This window comes from Anguilla anguilla, chromosome 1 (assembly GCF_013347855.1).
Source record: "Anguilla anguilla isolate fAngAng1 chromosome 1, fAngAng1.pri, whole genome shotgun sequence".
Classification (NCBI taxonomy): domain Eukaryota; kingdom Metazoa; phylum Chordata; class Actinopteri; order Anguilliformes; family Anguillidae; genus Anguilla; species Anguilla anguilla.
Genome location: NC_049201.1, coordinates 59337425 through 59361018, shown reverse-complemented (window position 1 = coordinate 59361018; position 23594 = coordinate 59337425). Strand labels below are relative to the sequence as shown.

The 23594-nt window shown below is 38.8% G+C and overlaps 1 protein-coding gene across 2 annotated transcripts in view; it reads left to right on the top strand.

The window, feature by feature from the left end:
• Positions 1-23594, top strand: part of LOC118235160 (CUB and sushi domain-containing protein 3-like) — a 211847-nt gene that overhangs the window by 41008 nt on the left and 147245 nt on the right. For both annotated transcript variants that reach the window (XM_035432226.1, XM_035432235.1), the window contains exons 7-14: positions 10829-10932; positions 11039-11151; positions 17050-17232; positions 18326-18652; positions 20025-20219; positions 20706-20844; positions 21452-21639; positions 21777-21965. In XM_035432226.1, the coding sequence (XP_035288117.1) occupies positions 10829-10932; positions 11039-11151; positions 17050-17232; positions 18326-18652; positions 20025-20219; positions 20706-20844; positions 21452-21639; positions 21777-21965 (1438 nt within the window). The remainder of the gene's footprint in view (positions 1-10828; positions 10933-11038; positions 11152-17049; positions 17233-18325; positions 18653-20024; positions 20220-20705; positions 20845-21451; positions 21640-21776; positions 21966-23594) is intronic.

Below are 23594 nucleotides of genomic sequence, written 5' to 3'. Positions count from 1 at the left end.
CTGTGACAGACCTGTTTAAGTCCACAGATAGCTAGCTGCCTAGATAAGCAATCAAAGATAGAAAGCAAGTTAAATGGCAATAGCAAGAGCCTGGTTTAATCAAAAACGCACTGTTTAATGGCATATGCAAGTCACTAAAGCCCTCCAAATCTGGAATCAAATCTCAATAAGATTGACTTTTCTGGCTGTAATGAGACATGGAAATGAGAAGTAAGTGGTTCTTGCCAATGAAAATAAATTTTCATCAAATGGTTGTGTCACACACCAGTGCGACACCCCTGGGAGTGAGAATTGGCAGTTCCAGGAGTGGGCCGCATGGAGAGAGAGAGAGCACAGCCACACCAACGCGAAAACATAAGCAACCACCTTCACCCATCCCCCTCACGTGTTCTGGGTAAAAACAATAAACTAAAACAACAAACTAAAAGTACAAAGACAAAAGAAAGTTAAACCCAGTGACAGCTTTTCTGCTTGCCGCTGGTCTCAGCTGGCAAACTTTTCAGTTTTCAGAATCTTTCTTTGTTTATTGTGCTCGCAGGAGAAACAATGCCATTTTATGCAAGCCCAACAACCTATACACCATTAGAAACATAATTCTTTGGCTAAAATAATTCTCAGTCGTCACTACAATAGCTCACCATTCACTGGCTATGCATAGAGGAGAAATTATCCTACCCAATTGGAGTCATTACTTGTGCTTGGCAGGTATAAACTGGATATAATAACAATTCTTATTTACACAGTACTCTTGGCGTGTATGCAGTGGTGAAATTGACAAAAACGATAATTCTTCTGGAGAACTGCTAAGTAAACAATTGACTTTCTATCAAAGTTTCTTCGAGTTAGCACATTTTACGACTACGGATTCTGTTTGCTGAACCCTTCCTGTGATAAGCATACTGACTTTACCATGATTGGTGTCTCATATGCGGATTTTCGAAATGCATAAAAGGTGAGAACCCCAACCCTGGTTTACGTCCCAACATGTTACAAAATAAGGAGCTGTTATCGCTAAAACATTGGCACCATAAAATTGTTTATAGAGATGGAGCCGTGAATTTTGATGCTTTCTAACGGCATATTGTGTGGCCAGATCAATTTAAAATTTAATCGTATGAAAACAGAATGAATACAAATAAACCCACTCCAGTACAAGCCATTTTGACTCACGAGGTTAAAATAAGCCACAGAAATGCACTCCACACCATAACACAGCTGCCAGAACCCTTCGCTCTGGAAACAAATACTCTGGCCTCTAGATTCATTTTGGCATGTCCCACGCATGCGCATGTCCGTTTTTTTTTTTTTGAACAAAGTAAAGGACGACTCATCTGACAATATGACTTTTTTCCTCTACTTGGTAGACCACACTACTTGTGCTCTTTGCATCGCTGTACTCACAAATGTGCATTTCTAGACGTAATAATGGGTTTATGCACAGCAACCCAACCATAGAGTCCCTCTGTGTGAAGTTATCGACAAACTGTTCTCAGTGAGATTGCCTGCTCACCCTAGATTGATATTTTCAGTCAACTGATGCAGAGTTATTTGCTTGTTTTGCCTTTCACCTTGAACCAATGCACAGCCATCACGGTCTGGGAGTATGCACTATGGATCAGTTGCCCCTAGTTGATGACTTCCATGCCAGCATTCCCTTAGCCACTGTTCTTCGTGCATCAGTATACTTAAGACATTTATATTTATGAACTTAAATGATGTAATATAGAGAGATACTTTCAGATTTCCCTTTAGTGTCCTTCCAAGAGAAAATTTCTCTCTCTGCTCAAGAGGGGGATCATATTTAACAGTATGTTATTGGATGGGTGATACGAAGTTGCAACATGAATCTGCCTTGTGGAGTAGAGTGGAGTTAATATTGTTGGTGTAGATCAGGGTTTTTTTTGTTGTCATTTTTATCTTTTAAAATGAATTGCACATAATAAAATATAGCACAGAGACACTTTAGCATTCACCAAAGAAACTGTACAAGTGTATAAAAGTAACCAGATATGCTAGTACAGAATCAACCACACTATATTAAAACATAAGAGTACAGCAATGCATGAATCACAGGTTCATGCATGAAAATCCCAAACCTGCAACCTGCTGGCTATAAGGCCAGTCCCTGAACCGCACTGCCATTCCTGTATCACAGTGCTATTGACTGTCTGTACATATAAATCCAACCTGATTACAGCTACAGTGTAATGACTCATAAAAACGAGGTCCCCCGCCAACATCCTCAAGTCTGCCTGGCGCAGTGGACGAAATGAATCAGAACGATTGTGCCCCAAACGACGCAGTCTGAGCATTAACAAACTGAGGCCTCGTTCGGCAAGCGGGCTTTGTGCAAAGAAAATGACAAAGTGTGGCCATCAATTAGAGGAGCCGACAAATTTCTGCATCCAGACAATGTTTTTCCCTTGACCTTTCCCGGTCCCATTGTTCAGATGTCTGCATGAAAGCTTTATGCCTGTCGTAACAATGCAGCTGCTTCAAGGAGCGTACGAGCAGCAGCATCTCTGATTGAGGGAGCATTCAATCTGAATTTTTGTTCTTTAGCATTTCGAATGGAATTTAACTTATTACATTTCATTATAATATCTTATAATACTGTTGGGTTCATTTTTCACATTGTTTTTCATTCATTTTAGGGACTGCAACTTGTGATAGGAGGAACGGGGGAAAATATATTACTCATTACTCAAAATAAAGAACACAGCACGTTGTAGTTAGATTGGAAGACTAAGAGAAATGACAAGGCTTCGTAGGAGCTTTTCTATCGTATGATTCATCATCGACATCATCATCATCATCATACATTTTGCAATTCCAGCACAATGTTAAACCTAAATGGAGTTTAACCAGATTAATTGAGCAGTTTCAGCTCAATTTTTTTTCAGTTAAATTGCAAGCTAAAGACATACTATGCAGGATTTTCCAGCCTGTGTTTACAATCAAATACAGTATGTCTCCTGCTCTGTCTTCACTCACCCTCAAGTACCCGACTGTGTCACAGACACACAAATTCATTAGGAGCTACCAGTAAATTTCTTCCATCAGTTACTAGGACAGGACATTAGGCTACATTGTCTAGTCGGGACCACAAACAGGACATGTACAAATAATTTGAAAACCGGACATTCCAGTAAAAAACCAGATGTCTGGCAACCCTAGCTGCATAACTAAAGGTAACGTTACTTACAGGTCTAACAGAAAACAAGCCGGCTCTGCATAGCTTTTTATCCCCTTAGCAAATCTCAGCTGATGCCACCAAGGAAAACCAATTCCAAGGTTACAGTAACCGCAGTTCTTGAACAAGCCCTGTCGGCTTGTCTTTTTGCTCTGCTGTATCTGGGCTAGCTGTAATATATAATATATTGCTATAGCAACGAACACTCCATTGAACATTCTCTGTAGCCACATCCATCCCTCCCCACACAGAAAAGAGCGCCATGGCCAGAAAAGTCCCAAACACTAAGAATAACATATACAGGTAAAGGTGCAGAAATTCTGCAGAAGTCCTTAAAGACTGAGTTTGCCAGTGCATCAGAGATGTGCCTTAGCATGGTTATTTTATAATATTTTCAAATTAAAAATCCTGCATAGCATGCCTTGCCCTACACGAATAGGTTTTTGACTTCCTTAAACCAAAACATTTGCAGCAGTTTCAGTTCTGAATATAATATAAACTGCATGTTTGTGTGTCTATCTATATTTAAATCGCATTTTCAGCTTACCACTGATATGCTGAAATAAGTTTGTTCATTAATATGTGCGACATTATTTCATATTTTACTAAATGAGTGATCTTAGTTTCTGCTGCCTAAAAAAGCTAGGGAAGTATGCATACAGAGGGGAGAGGAATACAGGGTGCCACGGTGTCACATAAAGAGCAGACTTCTAGTATATTGTTATCTATGTATCTCTTATCAATCACTGGGATTTTGCACAATGCACCATTTATGTATCTAATTAAAAAAGACTATTTCTCCTGTGAAACTTAAAATACTACTAAATTTCGGCCTTGCTAGAAGGTGAGAAGTGTGAAATGGCCACTCATTGTGTTCCATATTTTTGCTTCATTTATTTCAGACCGCTAAAGTTTCTGAGCCCCTCATTTGATTGTGCAGCTTTTTTAACCTTGGTATGAGAAAACGGAGACTGTCAGCCTTAATTTAATTTGGAGCCATTAATGCACCACTGCAGCTCACTCTAATTGATTTTAAATGCCCCAGGGTCCGATTGTAAGAGCAGTGTGATTTCCTGCCTGCTCTATTTGTGGTTACAACTCTGTGTTGAGATGTCAAAAAATAAAATAATTAATGTCTGTAACTATTAAGTCTTTAGGTGTTGCTTTTGCTTTTATATATATTTTTTAAACAAACGTAGTAACCATAAAAGGGTTAAATTCATAATTGTTGGCCATCAGAATTTGGTACATGCATGAAGGTGTAACCAGGACAGGTTGCAGGTTCAAATCCTACTTATTTACATCCTAGAGTAAATTCTCCACCTGAATTGCTTCATTAAATTCCCTGTTGTAAAAATTGTTATAACAAAAAATGCATGCTATCAGATTGCCCTGGATAAAAATATAAAATAAATAATTCAAGGATTTATGTGTTCTATAATTTATCAAATATTAACTTGAAGTTTGGACCTTAGATGTCTTTTGATATTTTAATAATATAGATGCCGACATTCGATCCACAACTGTACTAGGAACTGATGTACAGTAATTATTTCTGTCTTTAGCCAGTGAAGATGTCCCAAATGTAGCTACTGTTGCTAGGCAGTGCATGTGATTGACAGCAACTACAAGATGCAAAACTAACGGTGCCTGGAAAGCTGTGCAATTAAATCACTTTATTTTTACCTCAAGGGCTTAATTACATCAGTGACAGCTGGAATATGAAATTCATATGCATAGATGTACAGTTTTTAATGGATATGAAATAATGAACTAATGGATGTGAAACACTGAATGACAGTCACAAAATAGGGGGAATAGGATTTCCATGAAAATATACAGTTCAACTCTTTAAGTAACACAGGCCAGATTGGGTTTATTTGCATTCATTCTTTTTATGCCTCCGCGATGGCACAGCCGTGGCCGGATACATTATGTTTTCGGGTTGTCCGTCCGTCTGTCCGTCCGTCCGTCCGTCCCATTCGTCCCATTCTCGTGAAACTCGATATCTCAGGAACGCCTTGAGTGAATGTCTTCAGATTTTGCACAAACGTCCACTTGGACTAAAGGATGAACTGATTAGATTTTGGTGGTCATAGATCAAGGTCACTGTGACCTCACGTCCGTCCCATTCTCTCCTGAACGCGATATCTCAGGAACGCCTTGAGGGAATTTCTTCACATTTGGCACAAACGACCACTTGGAATCAAGGATGAACTGATTAGATTTCGGTGGTCAAAGGTCAAGGTCACTGTGACCTCACAAAACAAGTTTTTTGGCCACTAAACTCAAGAATTTATAAGCTAATTATGACAAAGTTTCAAACGAATGTCTAATAGGATAAAATGATGAAGTGATGACATTTTATATCCAAACGGTCAAAGGTCAACTTCACTGTGACATCATGATGTTCTGCAAAAACACTTTTCTGGCCATTATTCAACACCATAACTCTGGAACAGAAGGGGAGGTTGTGACCATATTTCACATTTATGCACTGCCTACTGGTTGGCGGAGGCATACAACCGCGGTATTTCTAGTTTTTTTTTTTTTACACTGAAATTTTCAATCAAAATAGTCACACGATACACCATTTTAAAGTTCTAAAATCACAGTTCTATGTTTATAAACTATTTTACGATGCCAATGTTTTAGTGACAACGGTTCCTTATTTTGTAACATGGGGTGGCTTGGGGGGAACTTACCTTCTTTACATTTTGGAAATCTACAGATAACACACATCATGATATAATCGGTATGCTTGTAACGACACAAATCCAACAAACAAAATCCATAGTCATTTTTACTCCCAAAAATGTGCTATCCTGGAGAAACCTCGACAGAATGTCCATTGTTTGCTTAGAAATTCTCCAGAGGAATTTTCATTGTTGTTCATTTCACAGTTGCATACATGCCAAAAATATTGTGTACAAAAGAATGTTGTTATCTCCAATATGTATATATTCCCTGGAACAAAACAAGCCCACCTGTGAGCTTCTCTGATCAGTACTGGGCTAGCCGTCCCTCCGTATAGTCAATGAGACCTGCAACGACTCAAGATGGACAGTATAACTCTTGCCTGGCACACTGCCAGCCAATAGCATGCTATTATAGTGACGACCAAGAAGCATTTTTGGTAATGTAATGACATTTCTAATGGTGTTTCAGTTGTTTGGCTTGCATAAAAGGACACACATTGTTTTGCCTGCATAAATAAACTATATCTTTTAGCATAGCATTGTGGCATATAGGCAAACAAAATAAAGTAGCTCTTTCTGTGAAAAAGTTACAGTAAGGACAGCTGTTGATTGAATACAATCCACTGTCTCATTTGGCATTATTGGCTTTTGTACCAGATCAGAGCAACCCTGGAAGGCTCGCCTGATCAAATAATAATGGGTCCTGTGGCATGGAATTAAACATATGACATTTAATTAGATGTAAGAATAATATAGTATATTTGGTACCCAATTAACCTGAGATGACATTTTAAAATAATCACATGACTTCATGACATCATTTGCACTAATATGCAATTTGTCATACAGTGTAGTACAGTATGTATGGTCCAGGGCCAGATCTGTGCACAGAGTAGGTGAAAAGGGCACCAACTCTCTGGGGGGAGGGGCACTAAATGAAAGGGAAAACTAAAAATCAGCACATTGCATCCCCGATAGTCAGTGGTACACAGTATGTGAGGGCATCCACATGCTGCTCACAAGGGGGTCTAAATTTTTTTTTACGCTATACATTTATACAGCTGGAAATTTGCTGATGCAGCAGAATACAACTGTAATGGCTCACCTGGGATTTAACAACTTATTGTGCCACCATGCTGCTGAATATAATAATGTTAGGTTATGTGAACTACTCCCATAGCCCTACATAAACCCACCAGGTACTGTATGTACACTGCACACCGTAATGTGTGGGACAAAGACTTTTTTAAAAAATTATTTGGCTCTGCACTCCACAACTTTAGATTTGTAATCAAACAATTCACAGCTCTTATTTAAGGGCATTTTAATACATTTTTTTCTTCTGTTTTTGTAGAAATTAGAGCACTTTTTATGAATAGTCCCCCCATTTCAGGGCATCAGAATGTTTGGGACAAATGGCGTCACAAGTGTTTCGGATTAGTCAGGTATGTTCAGTTGCTTCCTTAGTGCTGGTATAAAGAACTTTCAGTATCTAGTTATGATTCAAGCCGTCTCATTGTCTTTGGAGTCTATTATTGGTGTTTGTCAATGTGAGGACCAGAGTTGTGTCAGTGAAAGTCAAGGAAGCCATTATGAGGCTGAGAAATGAGAAAAAAAAACAGTCAGAGACATGGGCCAAATGTTAAGCTTACCAAAATCAACTTTTGGAACGTAATTAAGAAGTGAACTAGTGAGCCCAGAAATCACAAAGAGCCTGGTCGGCCAATAATAAAGAAATAAGAACAATAGCATGTCTCCTACCTATGGAGCATCAGCCCTGTAACATGTGCAAGACTGGAATGCAAACCTGGCCTGTTTGATGCAGCATCTAGAGGTAAAAGCTTGTTGGATTCCTTTGATCTGGGTGGACGGACCGACAGACGCACAAAAGCAGTATCCAGTAGGCTATGTTAATGAACAACATATTTTTTGATCCTGTATTTCCCCATGTTATGCCATACTTTTTGTTCCGACTATCATTAGCTGCCTATTGCAAAGATAGATTCAGGTCTACCTTTGAGCCTGTCTCCATAGCAACATATTCCTGTGTGTTTCTTAATTGGTTAATCACAATGTAAACTCTATTTACCGCTCCATCTATTCCCACTGATTCTCATCAGTCTGTTTTACCGTGTGCCAGGATTTTATAGTTCCCACAGTCATCAGAGAGATAAAAAAAAATCTGTCTGGATTTTCAGTGTTGGGATGTGGTTTATCAAGCTTAAATATTTTTCGCTTTCATGCAAGATTCTCTCGAGTCTTTCTGAAAAGAAAAAAAAAACATTAAAATCTTGTAGAATTCACCCCTTCTCCCTCATTAAAAACTCACATTTATCAAGTCACATTTTAAATTTAATATTCCTAAAATAAATGGATGTGTTTGACATGGATTTTAAACAAAAATGAATTTATCTAGCAATAGTTCATCACATAACAGCAAACTGTCCTCATTAACTACCTTCTGCGGAGTCTGAATGGATTATTCCTCAGTTGTGCTCTTGTACAGTAAAATCACAGTAAAGGACGGTCACTGTAGCATCCTTCTGCGTTAACAGCTAATTACAGTCTGGCACGCTGTTGTGCTCAAGTTTTCACTGCCTTGGAAATGGTACAGAAGAGAAACACCCATATTGTGTCTGGGTGCACAAGGGAACATCTGACAGAAGTGCCAGAGCATTGTGGAAAAGCCCTGACTTGTTTTGTCAGCATGCTGCTTGCCTGTCTTAGACCAGTGATGTGCGATCATGCTCCTATGGGGCCCTGTTACAAAATTATACAGTTTTAGAACAAAGCTTTATCAAGTAAGGTGGAAACAGGACCACCAGGATGGTCCAATCTGCCTGAAGCAACAGGTCTACTAATGCATATTGGTGTCCCCGGTGCCCAAATGCACTGTGGGGGAAACGGAACTCTTTAGGCTCCAACAACCTAGTTCTGTGAGCAGAACCAGAGGGCACAGTTGGAAATTAGTTCAAAGTAAATCTCATACTATCAAGCGGGAAAATATTTCCTTACACAGCTATTCAGTCATGGATTAACTTGTCAGGATTTATGATGGAGGCAGAGGCTTTGGGGTCCTTCAAGAGCAAACTCAACACATTGACGGAGTTACTGAGATATCAGGCTAATGAAGAGATCAGGAAGGACTGAATAGTCTGCTCTCCTCCTTGTGTGCTCTATGTTTTTAAATTGTAAAGTTCCCTGGAGCGGCATCAAACTGAGCAGACATCAAACCATGTGTGCCCTAGTATGCAGCCCTCAGTATGTGCCTGAGGCAGTGTGTTTTGGACAGCCCAGGTCATCACGTGAAGTATATACTGTATACTATACCAGAATTACACAAGCAATATCTGGGCGGATCCTTGAGCTAGATCATGAGCACTGGACGTGTTGCCATAAAAGAGAATCTTCCAATTTACAAACCCAGGGAGGTCATGTGTCTAGGGAAGGCCATGTAAAACTCTTCTAATTGAAATACAACTTGAAACATCCCCATTAGTGTGCTACATGGATGTGGACTGGAAATTTTATGGTTCTATTAACTTGGAATCTAGGAGCTAGGAACATTAGATCTAATGCAGCTACATACTTTCATTGTGTGTGTGTGTGCGTGTGTGTTTGTGGAGGGGAAGAAGGGGGGTGGGGCTTAAATAAGTAAATAATAATAAATGACACTTCAAGAAGTGAAAAACAGGGAATTAAGTGATCTCTTCCATTCTGTTTCCATTCAGCTTACACATTGCAAGCCCATGTTAAAATTCAAATCAGACAAAGGCCACATACCATGACGGCCGTATATTGCACCATTTATAGAAAGCACAAAATCTTTAATAAAAGAGAGTATTTTATACATATTTCAGCATAGTAAGTAACATAGTAGGTAAAATGTCATAATATAGTGTTGTGGGGCTTGAGGGCTGACATCTGTGTACAATTAAATTGTATTTATTGAAATAAACAAGATTTATTAAGGTTGGCAGTGTGTCAGAGTGGGTAGTGTACATGAATGGTGACCTTAGGATTTCAAGTTGAATACATTGTATGCTTTTGCCGTTGTACCTCTAAACAAGGCTTTTAACCAGAATAATTATTTTGATATCCAGCTGTATGAAATTGATGCTATTTAAAGATTTATAAGTTTCTCTGTACAAGGGTGTTTGTGGGGGGAAAAAAAGCAAAAAAAGCAATGATAACCATGGATATAGTTTTTTTTTTTTTTTTTTTTTTTTCTAACCTCATGAAATTTGATGAACACAGCTTGTGCTAGGGCACAATATCAACAGTGTGGAAGACAAGTTAACAAAAGAGCATTGCCCCCATGGTCAGTCCAATTACAGCTCTTATTTGTGTGGATTTTCCCTGATGTTTCTTTAGTCTTGAGCCTGCTGCATTGTATAATTAGATTTCATGCCAGCTGTGGACTGTGTTTGCCCTCTAGGCTCCTGTTAATTGCTGCTCTCGGCTGTTTTATCATTTGTGATTAGGGGGTATAAAAAATTGGAATTTAATATGTTCTTTGGCTTTGATCTTCTGAATATGAGAAATCTTTAGGATTTTTTTTCTTTGCTTTTCCATAAATCCTTATCATCAATGTCATTTTATTGTGTTAATGAAAATTGTACTTTGTAATACAGTAAAACTCTCATTGACACTAAAGCAGGTAGACGTGATTTAACTGGTTGTCCTGCTAGATTGGGACAGGCACAGAGCTTGCATTTTAAAGCATTTGTTTTCATACCATAAGGAAACATTTAATAAGGGTTGTAAAGATAATGCTTTGCATGTGGAATACAGGATTTAATTTTAGAAGAACGAAAACAATTTCTCTGGCTGGCTGCATTCATTTTCAAGTTGTCGTAACAGCAAGAATAAACTATCAATGCAAAATCGGGGAGTTTAACAGGCCGTTAACCAATTTTTCATTTTTCCATCGCAGGTAATTCAGATTAACTTTGAAGAATTTGACTTGGAGATTGGATATGACACGTTAACCATTGGAGATGGAGGAGAGGTCGGAGACCCTAGAGCAGTGCTCCAAGTGTAAGTGTTAATATAAAATCAGTGAACTGTTTTTAAAATTGTATCTAGAATTATAGATGTTTTGAGGTTGATCTGCCTCTAAATCTGCTCTTTTCTGTGTCTGCAGGTTGACAGGCAGTTTTGTTCCTGACCTCATTGTCAGCATGAGTCACCAGATGTGGCTCCACTTGCAGTCTGATGAGAGCGTGGGATCAATAGGATTCAAGATCAACTACAAAGGTAGATTAATCATTTTTCTTAGGGTCTTGGGGTGGGTGCTCCAGAGCCTAATTTTGACTGGACAGATGTTATACCTTCAGGCACCTCTGTACAACTATGTATTTTAAAATATTTTTAAGTCATTGGTGTTTGTTTGTTTTTTTTTTTTTGTCCCAATTTGAAAATGGCAGTTGTCCTTCTCAAGTTGCTAGCTAACCACACACAGCTGTGCAAGGCGCACCAGAATTCCTGAATCAACGTTCCTCTGGTGAACTCCCCCATGAGCCAATGAAAGTTATCCACAATAAAGTTCAGGCTACACATTAGAGGAGAGCTGGCAGGAACAGAGGGCAGTCATAGGTCTCACTCACAACAACAAGTAGCGAATGCACACGTTTGGGAAGAACCTGAAGAACACTGGTTGATTCATATCCACCCCATCACTGTTCTCTAGTGACATTAACCAGAAAGGAACCTTGATTTGTGGTCTATATAGCTGAGACTGAGCATGTGGTGAGTGCCTTTATCAAATGAGCCACTCTGGAGTTTGTATGAAAAGAAATATCAAAAAGTATTAAGCAGGCAGTTTCTCCTAGGACACTCATAAAGTCTCTCTAAAATCAAATTACTGCCTTGCTATGTACCAATAAGGGAACCATTGTACTTTTAGGGTCTTTTGTAGTGTTAGGGTTTTCTGGGTGACAGATTATATTATTAATGTGGTTCAGTAGCAGAAGCCCAGCTTTTACAACTACTACTAAAGGATGGCAATCTAATCATCAACTGAAAAAGAGGTGAGTGCTAAACTACCACTTTCAAGGAGTCAGTCACACAAATGGGTCAGAAAGAAAGCAAACAATGGAGGAACCCTTTGGTTTCTGACCCCAGCCAGGCCAGCTGCCTATGTGCCTCCAGCCACTTTGATGGATTCTGCTCTTGCCTTCCAGTCTGAAACCTATTGTTTAGGTTTGTTGGGAAAATGTACACCAAAGATGTCATGCGCAAAAAAGAGACATGGGCCAAAAATAAAACAAGGGAGAAATTGAGCTATAAAGCGTCCAAATCTTAAAACAAAGCAATGCCAGTCCAGAAAACCTTATCTTAGTCGGCGTCTCAAAGCAATCGCAAACAGTCGGTCAGATAATTACCTCACTGTCACTCAAACACTGTAAAGCCAAAAATACCTCAAAATAAAATGGCACTATATTTCAAACAGAATTGATTCTGCCAACAGCTGCCACCATCTCCAAACAGTATAAAATCTGACTGTTATTGAAGGCATAGATACTCACTTTTATTTCCACTGGAAGTCTAATCCTCCTTGCTACATGAGTATGTCACATAGTGCTAAAAATAAACTTGACTACTGATAACTATTATTTGTAGTTGACTAGTTATATAACTAAATTGCTAATATTGAATGAAAATGTACCTTGACAAAGTTTCATTTTATTAGCACTGTTTATGCAGTAAATCCAACCAAAATGTTGATACTCTTTTAAATGTGTTGTAATCATGGCCATAAAGGTATATTGCTTATTTAATAACGCCTTTATTCTTTTTCCTGAAGTTGAGGGTTTTTTAGACATTGGCCAGATTCCACAAGAATATTCTCAATAGCACATTTACCTGTGTTTGGAATTCTCAGCCCATCACCCAAGGATAAATGATATTGTCTTTTCATTTTTTTTCCTTCTCACTCAGCAACTGGCTCTGGGCTGTACATCAAACTAAAACCACTTGGAATGTAAAATGAAAGGAGAAACATGTTTATGCGTGTGCACATGTATGCCAGTGTGCGGGCTTGTGTTTTCCTGAGGGATGTAAATATTCCCATTTGTTGGTTCAAAGAGAAGCTGGTCCATTATTTTTCAAGCCAAGGCATTAAAGTCCCAATTCAATGGCATTATAGGTTTTTGTAACATTCTGTTGGTACTGAAGCAGTTTGTCGGTCAATAATAAAAATCTTTGTTTGTTTGCTCAAAGGTTTACTTGTTATTCGGGCCAGACATTTTTTCTTTCTTGGCACAACACATTTTAGGTATGCATGATTGTGTATGCAACATTGCAGAACCTTTGTTCATGCCTGGATTAAATGACCATTTGTTTTCAACTTTGACTCATGATTAAATCTAACTGCCTTGCATTTAATTATTATTATTATTATTATTTTTATTTTATTTTATTTTTATTTTTAATTATTATTTTTTTAGTTTTCTGTTTAGTTTTATATTTCAATATATGTCACAAGAAGTTCAGAGATCATGAAAGGCAATTGTAACACAATTTTGTTAACATATTGAGGACAAATTGTAGTTAAGAACAAATGTTAATTGCATCCAGGCCTTGGTCAAAATAAAAGTCAAGACAATGTTGCTTTTTATCTTCTTTCCATGAGGGAAATAACTTGCTGAAAGTAATTACACAAATCAATTATTTGTGTATTAAGCAGGTTCACTTCTGATTTGATAATGGACAATATTTCTGTCTTTCAAACAGGTTTTCTTTTCGTAAATATTTCATTATTTCCTTCTCGGTCAAGGTTCTTGGATAAATGTATTTCTAAATGATGGATGTGTTTCTACCTGGAAATTGAAGAAAAAACAGAAGGCAGAAAAATCAATGCATTTCAAATTCTCAACCTCTATTGTTTTGAGAAAAGGGGGATAAAAGAAAAAAAGTCTGAATTCAATTCAAACAACGGTCCACCATAACATTTAAAAATATAAATAACCCCCAGGAGCCCCATGCATTCTCATTTTAGAGAGTCCTCTTTGCAATATCCATTTATATAACCATGAAATGGCAGAACACATACAGAGGAAGCTCAACGTCTATGTGTGAGATAATGATTCAGTCGATTTGGTTTTGAATAGAATATGCATACCTCTGGCATGGACATTGTATCTTCAACCTGCTAGTAAGGGATGGATAATTTATGTTCTGGAAGCAAGAGCTCCAGCAGGTTTTAGAGACACATTTCAGAAGAGAAACCAGTAACTTCTACTGCTGCTGAAGACTAGATCTACCCACTGCTACTCTGTGCGCTTTAACACTGTAAGCTTGCAGCATTGAAACGTAAAGTACCTAAGGGATCAGCAAAAATTTAAAAGGACTTGAAAGATAAAGAGAACAAATTGTCTGGGTTCTTTGTTGCTCGGAATATGGGTATAGCAATGATTGCTGCCTTTGTCATTTGATATGTTTTATACAGAGTATGTGAGTGGAGTTGTGTGATACAAAATCCCACTTCTCACTCAAAAGGGTGTGTGCCCACTCCACTGCACCAGTCCCCATCCTCTTCCACGCTCTGCTCAAAAGTCGTTCATCGCTCCAAGCAAAATTGGGCGCTGCTCCAAATTCACTCCTTTTTTCTTATATGATGGATTAAATTATGATTTTTTTGTAGGCCTACACCAGCAATAAAGCTAATAATCCAAGGCTTGCTTGTAGGCTTGCTGTACTGTCTAAATAAAGGCTCTCTGATAAACGACATAATGCAGTTCTCACCCAAGTCATAATTTATTCTAGCTCACCGGAAATAGTCTATTGAGCTGTCATCTGACAGAAAGTATAATAGAAATGAGCTAATGGTGATTACAGTTTACAATGTATCACATATCGTGGATAAATTCATCAGTGATAAAAATAATTGACAAAAATACTTTGAAAAAGTTGGAAGTAATCAGAGTATGGCTGTTGTTTGTGCATACTCCATCTTTGTTTCCCACAGTCAACCAAAGATTTTACGGGATGACGTGATACTTTACTCTCAGTGGTGCCACTCCAATCATACGCTGTTCAAGCCTTTTGAAAAGACATGAGTGGAACATCACCTCATTAGCTAACTCTCTTTGACGTTTATGTAATACCCAGAATGTGCCCGATTATTCCAGAGCTGACTGTGTCACTTCAGCGGTACTGGAGCGATATGGAAGCGACCACTTATGGAGACGCTCCAGTCAAATTACGGTCTCTCGCACCCCCACTCCCGCCCTGCTCGCATACTCTGGTTTTATATAATACTGTAACACCAAATTGTGTTGTTATTTATTAGACTTCAAGGTGTTGATAGAATTTCAGATCCAGTTGCTAATGTTTGGCCATTACTCAATTTCAAAAGCATGAAAAATGCAATCCTTTTCATGAACTGCAGGTGGTATTCTACTAACCTAGCCAGTATTGTAATGGGCTGTAACCCCTTTGTCATTTAGAAGCTGGAGATGGACTATTCAGATTCAGCTCACTGAATAAAAAAAAAGATCCATGATCCAGGATTTTTGCTCCATTAAAACTGATCTAAAGCTTGAGTGTGCATTATAAGACAACAATATTGAAATATTTTGTCTGTTGATGTGGTGAAAGGTTCTGTTCATGCGTGCACGATTTTCGGTTGCACAAAATAATGGTTAGTCTGAAATGATGCTACATCTGTTCACTGTTTCTGTTCAGCTCCCCACATCAGTCAAAGATCATTTCTCAAACTATATTATTATGACAGTTCACTGAGAAGCATTTCCTCTGAACCCCTTCATCATGCATCACCTGTAGCTTGGACTAGAAAGTGTTCAACATTCTGGTTTCCAGTTAATTAGTATAAAGCTATAATTGTATTCAGGCAGTTGCTGGATATTGCATATTGTAACACATATTATTATTTGAATATATACTGTGTGTTCAACTTGTGATACATATATGATGAATTTTGGCAAGCTTTACTGTCAGTGTATCCAATGCAAATCAATGGTGAGAATCCACTTGATGCTTCTTTGACCCCTTCAGTCTGTGGGCAGCATCACTTTGGTTTTTTGTTATGCACTTTTTGTGTGGCAGCATATCTTGTTGGTTAGTAAACAAGCAGTTTTGATACATTACAAAGTAGTACAACATAAAATGGAAATCATATCTTTCCCTCCACATCTGCAGTTCAGGGCCATATCTTCAACTCTAATGTTTCAATGGGCTAGATGAGAGATAAATGCACAGGACAGGTAGTATCATGGTGCAATGATAATCATAACATGTGAATTATGAAATGATATAGTTATCTATACTGATAATCTGAAGTACTGAAATAGCATGATATTTAAAAAACAGTACAGCTAGACAGGCAACAATCCAACATTGGATTGTTGGCCTCTGTGGTGTGAAGCCCCATATCTGACATGTTTACTCTTGTTAAAAAGGGTGCAATAAATGTAAGGGCTCTTTTTTGTGTTGATCTTTATAAGGAAACATCCAATATGCTCTCCACATAACTGCCATAATTAACATCCCCAGACTTGAGTAAGAATTTATGCTGATGGATTTATTTTCCAAAATGCGCACAATGAAGCCATTCACTCATCATTTTGTGTAAATGACAACAGCTGCAGATGTTCTGTGCGCTCAGATAACCTTTCAGCTACAGTAATTACCTCCCCCCCATGCTCCTAAGGATAGGACATTCAACACAGGTTGTGACATTAATGCTGAATTGTACCAACAAGTTGTGTGGAGATTTTCACCATGAAAAATGTCAACAAAGGAATATGTAGGTCAGTCGTGAGGTGGGAAGCCCTAGAAGACACAGAAAAGAACACAATGTTTGTGGTATTTTGGTCATCCATGGGCTTCTGGGTGCCCATTTTGGAAATGAGGGACATGCAGCTGTGACATGAGCACAGCCTGTCCCCATGCAAAAGGAATATTAATTGTGTTCTGTTCCATTGCTCCTCTCAGCCCTTTATTCTGCTGCTGAGCAGGGAAGATTTATGCACCTCTTCACTTGGCTTTTTTGCACTTTTGACAAAAATATAGAATTGATGCAGGAATCAGCTTTTGTGTATGTGCAGGGATTGTGCAAGATTTATATTCCTGTAAAGCTGTGGCTCAGACACACACACACATCTTGTGTGGCCTCCCTCTTTCTTTCTGCAGAAATAGACAAAGAAAGCTGTGGGGATCCTGGGACACCCCTGTATGGGATCCGAGATGGAGGAGGCTTCTCCAATGGGGATGTGCTGCGGTTTGAGTGTCAGTTTGGGTTTGAGCTCATCGGAGAGAGGACTATCTCCTGCCAGAACAACAACCAGTGGTCTGCTAATATACCTATTTGCATATGTGAGTTTGCGTCCTCCTCGTACAGCTTGGCAGAGCAACTGCATTGAAGTCTCTCAAGACTGTCATTAAAACATGCAGGAACTGGAAGGGAAACCATGTTATAATAGCCAATGGATATAAACCCCTATGCAGAGTGGTTAATGAAAAAGTCATTGAAGGTCTATATCTCCCATCCCTGCTGTTGTATTCCACAGGTATCTCATTAAGTTGGACATTAAGTGGGTTTTGATATTTAATGCATCTGTTGTTCATTTATGATATCCTACAAGGAAAACTGCACTGAAAAAAACAATATTCTACTACTCACAACAATTCTCTTACAGAATTTATACTTTATTGAATTAATTCAATTTTATGTCAAATAAGTTGCATTATAAAATGAATCATTGCAATGTATTTTATTTAAATAATTTTCACCATCTGGAAGTATTTGTGCAGTGAAACACTAAAGTAGAAGACACAGCAGCCCAAACTGTTGTTGAGAGACTACATAGAGTAATTTTTTTTATTTTTTTATCATGAGTGTGGCATTAAAAGGATATGAAGTTGAGGTCTTCTGTATTCAAATAATTATGTATACACTTAATTTAGTGTGCACATTAGCCCTGTGTTTCTGTGGAAACTGCAGTAACAGGATAAAAACAGCCACAGTCTCAATGCAGACTGTAGATATTTTATAGAATGGCAATAAAACATAGACAACATGGGCAGTTGGCTATATTGCAAATAAAATGAACTATATACAGGGTAAAATTTTTATTTTCTTCCTCTATGGCAATTCTCCATAACCATATTTGTAACAGCTTGCAGTCATAAGAATGTAAAGATTAGGACTATACCAGAAATGAACATAGCATTTTGTCTGAGTTCAGAAGAAGCATCCCAAGAGACAGGCATGACTGATTCATTATATATGTGTGGCTTTTCAGTAGTAAACAGCTATAACATTATGAAGGTCCATTCATAGAGAGAGTAACCCTTTTTCCAATAGAAGATCAAAATGTAATAAAAGTAAACACAGGGGGTAACTGTCTGCTGAGTTACTGTTATAGAATTCTTTTTATTCATTTTCCATTTCTCCGTCTCTCTGCAGTCCCCTGCTTGTCAAACTTTACGGCACCTGTGGGATCTGTCCTGTCACCCGATTACCCAGAAGGCTATGGGAACAACCTCAACTGTGTGTGGCTCATCCTCTCGGAACCTGGCAGCAGGATACACCTAGCCTTCAACGACTTTGACCTGGAAGCGCCGTACGACTTCCTGGCCGTTAAGGACGGCGAGCTTCCGGAGTCGGCGGTCCTGGGGCGCTTCTCTGGGGCAGAGGTGCCCTCTCACCTCACCAGCAACACCAACGTGCTACGGCTCGAGTTCCAGGCCGACCACTCCATGTCTGGCCGTGGGTTCAACATCACCTACAGCAGTGAGTACTCCAGACCAGAGCTCCAATAATGACCTACAGCAGTGAGTACTCCAGACCAGAGCTCCAATAATGACCTACAGCAGTGAGTACTCCAGACCAGAGCTCCAATAATGACCTACAGCAGTGAGTACTCCAGACCAGAGCTCCAATAATGACCTACAGCAGTGAGTACTCCAGACCAGAGCTCCAATAATGACCTACAGCAGTGAGTACCCCAGACCAGAGCTCCAATAATGACCTACAGCAGTGAGTACTCCAGACCAGAGCTCCAATAATGACCTACAGCAGTGAGTACTCCAGACCAGAGCTCCAATAATGACCTACAGCAGTGAGTACTCCAGACCAGAGCTCCAATCATGACCTACAGCAGTGAGTACTCCAGACCAGAGCTCCAATAATGATTTAATACTGTGGGAACAACAAAGGTATTGCAGAGCAGTAGGTTCCTCACCAAACATCAAACCGTATTCTGCAATGTACAGTGTGCTATTAACTTATTAAGTTTAATGAGTTCAATAAGTCAATTTTTACATTTTTAAATTTCTCATGAGAGTATGAGTGGATATAAAACTTTGATTATTTATGATCTATGACTTGAAATAACCATGAATAAAAAATCTGCCATTGCGCAATACCATTGCACAATCACACCCTGGAGATGCCCCAATTATTTGAGACACTAGCTCCCCCTGCTTCAATTACAAACTAAAGCCGTCGTGTGGTATATTGCAATTGCAGTATAGAGCAAGCTGAGTTTCTGCATTAATCACACCTTTTGAAACGTATACTATAGGAGGCAAATCAAAATACCTTCAAATATTAATGCTGAGCATGGACGTTGGCCATGAACAAAACTATTGATGGAATATTCATTTCATGCCAATTAAGCAATAATTGGCTGATATCCTGTAGTACTCTGTCTAGAGACAATTTTGGATGATGTCTTCTTTGCAATCTCTTTAATCTTTGAATCTTGTTCCGGGAAAGTAAGAATTTACTGGCATAGTCAACTCAAGGCAGACGCCAGGACTTGTCATACATATCCCTTTGGTACAATCATATGCTTTAGCTCAGATTCCCTTTCCAGAATAACTGATTTACCTTTGGTGATTGTGCCATCTCCCGGATTCCTTTACATGGATGTCTGAAATTGCAATGCAGTCTAGCTTTATTTGCACATTAAGAGAATATATCTTTCCAAAACACTTTCTCATAAATGAAGAAAGGTAAAAATAGTACAAAGTCTATAATGATATGCATGTAGCATATCTTTCTGTCTGTGAATCTTTGTCTGACTACTGTTTCTGAACTAAATCTCAAAGATAAAGGGTGACAGAAGAGCATGGTGTTTCTCTTTCTTTAACGCCGTCAGCTTTTGGACACAATGAGTGCCCAGACCCTGGGATGCCCCTAAATGCCCGACGCTTCGGGGACAGTTTCCAGCTGGGCAGCTCCATCTCCGTGGTCTGTGAGGAAGGCTTTATAAAGACACAGGGAGCAGAGACTATCACCTGTGAGTTAAGCAATGGGCAGGTGATGTGGAGTGGACCCATTCCAAAATGTGAAGGTATGCTTTTTAATATACTACTGTACCTGTTATGCATAATATTTACTTGGCACCCGAACTTATTCAAACTTATTCAACCACCTGCCAGTCAATCTTCTCTTGCTTATTTCACTTAACATTCTATAATATTTTTGAATTAATAAAGTGTATCCTTGTTACTTTTCAGTGTGATTGCAGAATATATGGAAGCGCTGTCATTTCACTAATCTAGACGTTTTATTTTATGCTGATCAGAAAACAGAGCACCAGCTGCAGCGAGAACAGTATCATTAGGACACATATGACATGTTTTCAATGTTAAAATATTTAAAGTAATAAGTATAGAAACTGAAAGTACTGTAGTATAATACAATAGCACATATGAGTATTCTGTATAAGTCAGTTTTGCAGGGACTCTTGGCACATCTGCTGTAACCAATGCTGTAAATTCCCCGTGTGTTTCACGCTGTGAGAATGTGTCTGTTAACTGCATGCTCTGCCCTCCAGCACCTTGTGGAGGTCACTTCACCGCCCCCAGGGGGGTGATCCTGTCTCCCGGGTGGCCAGGGTACTACAAGGACTCTCTCAGCTGCGAGTGGGTGATCGAGGCCGAGCCAGGGCGCTCCATTAAAATCACATTTGACAGGTATCTTTGGCGTTCCTTGTGTTTTTCTTTAATATTTTGCCTCTTTAATGCCTACTTTACTGATGGGGGAGCAAAAGAGTGGAGGAAAAAAGCAGTGGAACAAAGACAGGGGAAAAGAAGATGACACTAATGGAAATAACCTTCATGGTGTCTAAAGGGGCATTTTTATGGAAGTTGGGGGAAAAGACAGAAAATGGTTTGTTTGTGTAAAAAAGTCAAAAGGTTGAAGTCTGAGTAACATGGAAAAGATGGGAACTGGAGAGAAACTTTTCTTAAATAAAGCAACATTATTAGGATGGCAATTGCTGCCATTGCGGAATTTCCATCAACAAGTGGGAACTGGGGGCAGTGTTGTATCGCACTGTTACACTGTTAGCTTTAGTACCCTTGTTAAAGACATCTCACAGGGCGAAGAACACTTTATAATTCTCTGTAATGGACAAATAGATGAGAAAAGCTAACCTATTACAATTTGATGCTAGTAATGCAACAAGGGTAAACATGCACTTCAGCTGGACTGCGTGTGATATGCGTGTGAGGCTTGTACCTTCATGCTGATGTGACATATTCAGTTGTACCATCTCACCCTAACTGATGTTTCTGGCAGATTTCAGACAGAACTCAATTATGACTTTTTGGAACTTCACGATGGGCCCAATTTGCTGTCCCCGGTCATCGGCTCCTTCAATGGGACCCAGGTTCCCCAGTTTCTGTTCTCTAGTGGTAATCAGCTGTACCTGCTCTTCACCACAGACAATAGCCGCTCCAACAGTGGCTTCAAGATCTACTATGAAAGTAAGACTGTTTGGCCTAGATCATAATTTTGGCATGCATAATGTTTCTTTGTGTGCATATATGCATGTGTGCATTTATGTGTGTCAGCGTATGTCTGTTGGCTGAATGCTGACCTGCAGGTGCTCTCTGTTCCACAGGTGTAACTGTTGACAGCTACTCCTGTCTGGACCCGGGGGTCCCAGTCAATGGGCAGCGTTACGGTCAGGATCTGTCCATTGGGTCTTCGGTTTCCTTTGGTTGTGACCCAGGCTACACGCTGAGTCACGATGACCCGCTTGTCTGTGAGAAGAACCGCTGGTGGAATCACCCACTGCCTGCTTGTGAAGGTAAGTCATGCAGTTATGTTATACCCAGAAATTTCTAACACCCAAAGGAAAGTAGTTTTGTGTTTGTTTTCTAAAACTGGTGTGCAGGGAGTTAGAAAAAGTTCCGAGGCAGAAAGTCAGCTCTTTAAGATCGCTACAAAAATGACCGAATTCTCACATTAATGTTGGAGTTTTACTTCGTTGCCCTATTGTCATTAACTCATACTACTGTGGTATATTCTCTCTGTAGAGCATAGTTTAAATGAAGATAGTCAGTGACAAGTTAAAAACTCTTAAAAACTCTCTATTATTAACGTGTGCAATATTATGTATAAATGTGGTAATGATTGATATTATTCTCACTTTGTGTGCCCCCAATTTACGGTAAATTACCAATTTTGCAGATATGCAAATTTAAATTTACAGCTTACTTTAATTATTCTGGGTTTATGTTCTTGCTGCCCTCATATTTCTGGCATATGGTTGATGGAAATAAGGAACAGTGCTCTGGGAACACTTTAAAGGACCTTTAACTTACCTTGGTATCTGGCTGTGAGTGTATGTTCTTCAGTTCTGGATCTTTTCCAAAACCCCTTTTTTTGTTGTGTGTATATATATATATATATATATATATATATATATATATATATATATATATAGTATTATAATTATCACTTTATTTTTATTGTTTTCAGTTCTATCTAAGGACATCTATGAACTCAAATGTACTTTGAGCATTAGTTCTTATTTCCAGCGATATGATCAGATATTATCAAGTACCCTTACAAAAAAGAAAGAAAAGCAGCAAATTATGACGATACAGTAATGTGATAATAAATCTCCTTCTTCTATCTGGACATATCTTTGGCAATGAATAGGAGTGGAGATGGCGAAGTTTAATACACAGACAACTTTGTGTTATTGCACTGAAGGCTGTTTCAAGTCTCAAATAGAAAGTATTAAATATGAAATATTGTGTGTTTGCACAAGTCACCAACCAAATTGCATATTTAAAATAAAGCAGTACAGTATATATACATGCCACTTACTGCACTGCTAACTACCTTATGAATGAAATTGATCTATAATTTGACAACAAAATATTGAATTGAAATTATTTATTAGTTAAAATAAATAGAAATTAAAATGAAACAAATTTTCGGTTACGTTCTTGTAGATAATATAGGCCTATGCCTGAGTATTGGATAACAGGTGTATTGGAGTAAGATAGGAGGTCCAAAGACATGCAGGTAGGCTAATTGGAGACTCTAAATTGCCCATTGGTATGAGTGTGTGAGTGAATGGTGTGTGTGCCCTGCGATAGATTTGTGACCTGTCTAGGGTGTATTCCTGCCTCTTGCCCAATGCATGCTGGGATAGGCTCCAGCACCCCCCACGTCACTGACCAGGATAAGCGAGTGTAGATAATAGATGGATGGAAAAGTAATTGAGCAAATGAACATCTGAGAAATGGCCTTCATGCTTTGTGCTTTGTCCCGAATAGTTGCATTCGATGGTTGTCTGAATGTATATAGACAGAAAATTGTGTATATAAATAGAAAACTGTTTAACTGGATATTAGGATATTATGGGTATTAAGCAAATTAAGGACTTTCTTTGTTACCAAGGCAAGATAGATGTGGAAAAGAC